At 39.4% G+C, this 7,795-nt stretch overlaps 1 protein-coding gene across 1 annotated transcript; it reads right to left on the bottom strand.

Moving 5' to 3' along the window:
- Positions 1 to 939, bottom strand: LOC132662348 (olfactory receptor 52B4-like). The gene has a single exon (XM_060607823.3). The coding sequence runs from the start codon at positions 937 to 939 to the stop codon at positions 1 to 3; it is 939 nt and encodes a 312-aa protein (XP_060463806.1).
- Positions 940 to 7,795: the final 6,856 nt, after the last annotated feature.

A 7,795-nucleotide genomic window follows, 5' to 3' on the forward strand; every position in this document is an offset into this window, starting at 1 on the left:
CTACTGTGAAGACAGAGTACTGACCACACACTCTCGAATCTGCCTGGTCTTGACCCCATAAATGATAGGGTTCAGCATGGGAGGGGCTAATGTGCAGATATTGGCCAGCAGAATGTGAGTATGGAGGGGAACATGATGCCCAAACCGCTGGGTAATTACAGTAAAAATGCCAGGCAAATAGAACATGGAAATGACCCCAAGGTGGGAGCCACATGTGCCTAGAGCCTTTTGCCGAGCTCCTCGGGAAGGGAGGTGGAAGACTGCATTGAGGATGAGGGTATATGAAACCAAGATGAGCAAGGCATCTGGCATTACAGTAGAGAGAAGAACAGACAAGCCATACCAGACATTGACACGAATATCAGCACAAGCAAACTTGGCAACAGCCATGTGCTCACAGTAGGTATGTGGTAACACATTGCTATGGCAGAAAGGCAGTCTCTTCACCAGGAACACATCTGGGAGTATCACAGAGAAGCTTCTCAGGACCACAGCCAGACCAACCTTTATGATTACTGCATGACTGAGCACTGTAGTATATCGCAGTGGGTCACAGATGGCCACATAGCGGTCAAATGCCATGGCCAACAGAATCCCTGATTCAGCAATGAAGGTGGCATGGATGAAGAAGATTTGAGTGATGCAGCCATCAAGGGAGATCTCCCCAGCATGAAACCAGAATATGGCCAGGGCTTTGGGCACAGTGGTAGTGGACAGGATGAGGTCAGCCACAGCTAGCATGCAGAGAAAGAGGTACATGGGTTCATGGAGGCTGCGTTCAGTAATGATGATGAAGACAAGGAGGCTATTCCCAAGGACAGCAACCAGGTAGGAAATAAAGAAGGGAAGAGAAATCCATATGTGCTGGTCTTCCAGGCCAGGGATGCCCCGCAGAATGAAGAGTGAGTGGCTGGCACCAGTGTGGTTAGGGGTTGCCATTCCCAGGACAAGTCACCTAGATGTTGGTGTATAAGATTTGCAGTCACTTCTATCTTGCCAAAAAAGGTGAAAAGGGTTGAAGTAAGGGAGGTAGGACTAGATCATTTGTCACTGGATGAGCAGTGGAAAGGATCCTGGTCAGAAAGTCAGGAAACATGGGTTAAAACTCTTTGACATTCTATTTACTATTTGATCTCAGTAAAATACTTCCCTGCTCTGGATCTCTCTCTTATCACCTTAAATCTAATGTTGGGGAGAAGCTGGATTAGATCATCTGTAAGAGAGTTGTTCCAGCTCTAGAACACCATAGATCTTAGTCTGAGGTTGTTATAAATAGTTAAGAGCTGTGAAAAACAAACACTGCCATTTCTACTTTGACCATCTGAATGTGATATGTATCTCAAAACCAGTCACTGAGTTGACTATAATTTAATAAGCCTTACTGAGCACCTACCATGGCTCCTAGAGGACCTACCCGGAGGAGAAAATTAAGCAAAATATCTAAATGATAAGGACAATGTAAAGGAAAAGTTAAACACAATGAGCTGTGGAAACATGGAGAGCTTCCCGGAAGTTCAGAAAAGATTTTCTAAAAGTGTCACCCTAAGTTGAACCTTGAAGAAGAAGTAAGGTTTTGCCAAGTCAAGTCATGTGAGGAGGGAATAACATGAACAAAGTCACAGAAATCTGAAAGGATATAGATTATGGAGGAAAATTATAATGATTCAGGGTTACTGTAGCAAAGAGGGCTTCACACAAAATGGTAGAAAATAATGTCACGCAGTGAGGTAGGGACCAAATCACTGAGGATTTTGAGTATAAGTGTAAGAAGTTTAGAATTTATGTTGAAGCAGTGAGAGCCACTGAAGGATTTGTAGTAAGAGAATGGCATGATGAAGTTGGCATTTTAGGTAGCTCTCTCACTCTTGCAATATTGTGTAAGATGGATGGGGAATGGAGGAGGCAGGTTGGAAAATGGAGACAGATCAGTTAGGAGGGGCTCTGTACTAAGGACTGCATGTGCACTGTTTTAATCACCACAGTGTGAGATAATTGTAGTCATTTCCCTCATTTTACTGATAAGGGAGCAAACAGAGCTTGGAGGATTTAAGTAGTGCCCTACCCAAGGTCACCTGGCTAGTAAATGGTGGAGCTAGAATTTGCCTACATACACCATCCTCCGAATCACTTCATACATGCCTTATTCTACGCTGGTCCCCTTCATCAGATAATTGTGATTTCCTGATTCCTGACCTAAGGAGAAAAAACAATAAAAACATCTATTTTTCATTCCCTTAACCTCTTCACCCTCACTCTGCCATCTACAAATTTATTTATATTTGAATCGCCTTGTCTCTTTTTCTCCAATTCAAGACTCAACCCTCCATCTGTCTCCATCTGCACACTGGACTCCAACCTTCTCGTTAAGTACCTCTTCCTACTAATCTGTCACTCTAGTAACTTCAATCTCTCTTTCTCTCTCTCTCTGTTGGCTCCTTCTCCTTCATCTGTATATATGATCAATGGTCTCTTCCCCCTTCACTTTGGTTTCACAGAACGGATATGCTTTCTTTCTTCTATCTTTTTACCATCCTTTAATCTTTACCCAAACCACTTTACTTACAACACAAATATGCTGCTGAAGCTTCTAAATAATGCTTCTAAATAATGCTGCTGAAGCTTCTCTAAAATAATCTATCATAGCATGCTTGCCAAATCTAAATTAATTTTAGGTTTAAATTAAGTGCCAGATTAATTTCTCATTATTAGGAATCTCCAATTTCCATTATTAATACTTTTGTGTGATAATAGCAACCATTAAATGCCTACTGTTAGATATGTTATTTCTAATAATCACACAAAACCTATGAAATTGAACATATCACTAGTTCATGCATGAAGAAATTGACTCTCAGATAAGTAAATACCCAAAGTCAAACACCTTGTTCGTAGATAAGCTGATATTTGAATCCAAAAGTATTAGCATCAAAGCTTCCATTAGCTTTAAAAACTTCCATTTTGTTATGTTGACTACTACACAACCTTTCCTTCGCTTCCTCCCTACTCCCTTCAATTCTCCTATATATTCCACAATATCTAAGACATGTAAGACAATGTATCATAGGACAAACAAGCGATTGAAGATTTAGAGTCTGACCTACCTGGGTTCAATTCCAGTTCTGCTTGCTACAAATCCACATACAAACACACAATCTTCCATTCAGATGCATATTATCACATACCTTCATTTGTACAGTCACCACACACATATTCACTCATAAAAATTTTGATGAAGATCTACACACACATTTTCACTATTCATACAAACAGCCCTTCACTGTGAACACATTCACACACACATGCACACTCACATACACTTTTAAACTTTCCTTCACATAATAGCCACCCAAATCCATACACAGTCATTAACCAGTCAAACTCACTGTCACAGAGACAAGTTATGACTTACTTAAGTCATAAATTTGCCTATCTTCATTCAGCACACTGATTCTCCTCTTCTTGAATCAGTTTCTTCCAGGAGATGAGGCTTCCAGAGGCTATTCCACTCTTACCCCTGTCTCCAGCCTTACAGCCCCCTTATCCCTGCCATAAGGGACTCTCATAGAAATGCAACTCATAGGACAACACCACTGCTTCACCAGTTCCATTCTTGATTTACCCAAACATGAGTCAGAGATATAAAATATCAATTCTGGTTGGCACGTTATACCAGGGCTCATCAAACTGCAGCCTGTGGGCCAAATCTTGTCTACCACCTGCTTTTTTTTTATGGGTAAAATTTTATTGGAATACACCCATTCCCCATATCTACTAGGACTGCTTTTTTGGGACAGAGTAGTTGCAACAGAGACCATCTTTGAAGCTTAACACTTTTACTCTTGCCCTTTACAAAAAAATTTTGCCAGCTCCTGCTTTAGAATAACCTTGTCATATAACTCACTATTTAGCAAGGCCACAGAAGGAAAGTCAGTTTTCCCAAGTTCACAAAAGAAATGAGTCAAGAAGGTCTCATGCCTCTCCTTCCATTAGTGTTTCCACTATGCCACAAAGCATCCAGGGGAACATTTTTGTCTGTCCTCTCAGGGAATGGTGAATTTTTGTCTGCTCTCTCAAGGAATGGAGAATTCCAAATATAGTGCCTAAAGAGTTATCAAATGTTGAAGGCAATCTATTATTGTCCCCCATGTCTCTCATCAGTAATTCAGTGTTTTCCACCTTCTTTATCCCCACCCTCAGCCAGACCCCACCATTGATGCCCATGGACAGAAGGGCCCAGAAAGTCACCAACCTATCCTGGTCAGTACCAACCTACTCTCTCCTCACCCCAAACTCTCCATCACAGCCATCAGGAACCACAGACTGGAGTTATGCCCCTGCCTGGATTGCAGGGTATTCTCACAATAAGCAGACTGTATGCAGTGGCTAAGGGATTAAGTTGGAGGAGGAATTGCAGGGTAAATTATTCTTTCTCTGAGCATCTTTGGGGACTATGGACTTATTCATGTGACTTTCTTCTCCCCTAGGATCTCCTCTACTGCCAGTGACATAACAATAAGCCCTGAACCCTTCCTTGTCTGAAGAGCTGCATGAGCTTGACAGGAGAGGAGGTGGAAGAGAGGTTTTAGATTGGAGAGGTGAGGGTAGAGGACAGAAGTGTGGAAGGGACTTTCATCAAGGCTCCACACGTCACTCCAGTTCACCCTCTTCAACCCTGACTTCCAGAAGGCACAGAAGCATATTAGGAGCTGGAATTCTAAAGATTCTCCCAAACATTCATTTACTCCTTCACCACCCATTCAACCAACTATGTTCACCACACCACGATAAAATGTTAATCAAATCAAATCCACTGAAAATGTATTAATATTGTTTTGTGTACAGGACTAATACTTTCATTCCATCATGCAAGGGACTTAATGGAACATTTTCATTGATAACCCTCTAAGATTTTTTTCTTCCCTATTCATGGATTTATTTATCGTTGAGATCAAACTGTGCATGTGGTATACTTTTTTATTTAATTTCATAATATAGGAATTTCCAATTAACAATTGGTAATAAATGTTCCCAGTTGTAACAAATGTTCTGTAAACCATGTAGCTCCTTTAATTCAGCTGCATGTGTCTCCTGTCTGATGCAATGACACATAGTTAGTAATCCATAAATATTTCTTTAAAAATTTGAGTGACTAAATATTATACCTTGGTGACATAATACAATACATTTAACCATTTCACTTATTGAATATTTATAAAGTTTCTGTTTTTCTCTGTTGAAATTGTTCTGCAATGAACATATATATGTATAAATTTGTATATGTGTTCTGGATTATTTCACTTAAATATTTGATATTTCAAAGAAGGAAATTATTATGGCAATGTTTCTATTTCCATGTAGTATTTTTTATTGTTGATAGAAATTTTTCTTTAATAATTTTGTTCCCAGCTAGTGCTCATTCACTTTAGTGTAGGAGCTAATGCTGCTTTGAGATTTATGTTATCTGTCTTCTCCTATTCCTCAAGGCTATCTGAAGGTCCCCTGGATTCCCTCACAAACAAATGCATGGAAGTCTTACACTTGTATCATAAAGACTTCCATGTCCATCTGGAAAACTTCTTCACCTCGTCCCATTGATTCCATTTCCTCCTCTGATCTCAGTTGAATTTCCCTTCACTCTGCCTTCATTATGCACTCCCATAGTCACATCCTTTCTCCACTTCCAAGTATACTAATTCAAACATCCCACTGCCTAGCCACACAATTACTTGCCCAAGCATATGCTGACTGTATCTGCTTCCTAACCTCACCAAAACAGCTAATCTATTAATACCACAAGTTCCTTTCTAAATCTTCAGCCCACTCTGTATGATTTCCATTCTTAATTAACTTTTAGATTCTATGCCCTTTTTATGATAGCTTTCTTTTAAGTATGTTCAACCTTAAAATTGTTTTCTCCATTCTATCTAGTCCATCTCAACATTAATATAAACTGAAACAAGAACATAATTGGGTAGTCACCTGGAGAACAAAATGGTGCCACTAAAATGATTACCAACATAGACTATTAGCAGGGTCCAGCAAGCTTACACATTGCCTCAAGTTAGCTCACTCTCCCACTCTGCCTAATTAACACTTCATATGTACACCCTATTCAAACCTCCAATCTTGATTCCAGAACCTAGCTCTTTACTCTTGGAAGAGAACCTTGTCTACTAAATCAGAATCAATCAGTTGGAAACTCACACAAATTCAAAACACTGGATATAAAAACATATCTGCATCTGCTCCTACCCACTCCTGCTTCCTCCTTATAGGAGGAACTGTCTGTCCTGTCAAGGAATAATCCCTCCATTTGTTCTCTGGACACCTAAGAAAGACTAGCCCGAACAGGCACAACCATGGACCTCTAAAGTATTATATAGGGCTAAAATTTGCAGTATATGTACTATCTAGGAAAAAACAATATGAGAAATCTGGTGTAAAGAATCCATTGACATGGCAGAAAAGCATATGAGAAGATAATCAACATCATCATATTTCATTTTAAAATTGCAGATCAAAAAACAACAATGAGGTACCACTATATACCTATTAGAATGGCTAAAATTCAATACACTGACAACACCAAATGTTGGCAAGGATGTGAATCAACAAGACCCTCATTCAGTGCTGGTGGGAATGCACAATGGTACAACCACTTAGGAAAACAGTTTGGCAGTTCCTTACAAAGCTAAGCATACACTTACTATACAGTCATGCTCCTTAGTATTAACCCAAAGGAGCTGAAAACTTATGTCCACACAAACACCTGCATACAGATGTTATAGAAGCTTTATTCATAATTGTCAAAACTTGGAAGCAGCCAAAATATCTCTGAACAGGTGAATGGATAAGCAAACTCTAGTATATCCATACAATGGATTATTAGTCAGCAATAAAAAGAAACAAGATATCATGCACTCACCAGACATGAAGGAATTTTAAGTGCATAACACTAAGGGAAAGAGGCAGCACGTAAAGGTTACACACTGTATAATTCCAAACTTATGTCATTCTGGCAAAGGCAAAACTATGGAGACAATAAAAAACATCAGTGTTTTCCAGGAGTTCAAGGAGAGAAAGAGAAGGACAAATAGGAGATATGTGAGCATTGAAAATACTCTGTATGATACTATAAGGGTGGATACATGTCGGTATACATTTTTCAAAACCCATAGAATTGTACAACACAAAGAGCATGCCATAATGTAAACTTTGGACTCTTATTAATAATAATTTATCAGTATTGGTTCGTTAGTTGTAACAAATATACCACACAAATGCAAGATGCTAAAAATAAGAGAAACTCTCTGAGCAAGACTGGGGGGGGGGGGATAAAGATGTATTTGGGAACACTGTACTCTCCACTCAATTTTTCTATAAGCCTAAAACTGGTCTAAAAAAAAATATCTATTTGGGCACCTGGCTGGCTCAGTTGGTTAAGTGTCTGAGTTTCACTCAAGTCATAATCTCGCGATTTGTAAGTTCAAGTCCTGCATCTGGGCTCCGTGCTGACAGCTCAGAGCCAGAGCCTACTTCGGATCCTGTGTCTCCCTCTTTCTCTGTCCCTCCCCCACACTCTCTCTTTCTCTCTCAAAAATAAACATTAAAAATATTTTAATAATATTTATTAATTTTCAATGCAATCCTTGAAATAAAAAAACATTCAGCAGATTGGTTAGATAGCTTATTAAATAGAGCTAAAAAGATCATTAGAAACTTGGAGATAGAAACAAAGAGATGCATAAAGACAAGCTAAATTATTTGCAGGATAGAGGCAGAAGAATCAACTTTT

The sequence above is a fragment of the Panthera onca genome, chromosome D1, assembly GCF_046562875.1.
Source record: "Panthera onca isolate mPanOnc1 chromosome D1, mPanOnc1 haplotype 2, whole genome shotgun sequence".
Taxonomy (NCBI): domain Eukaryota; kingdom Metazoa; phylum Chordata; class Mammalia; order Carnivora; family Felidae; genus Panthera; species Panthera onca.

Bases quoted from the DNA above. Each gene is read 5' to 3' on its own strand.
- LOC132662348 (XM_060607823.3), bottom strand. From the start codon at position 939: ATGGCAACCCCTAACCACACTGGTGCCAGCCACTCACTCTTCATTCTG.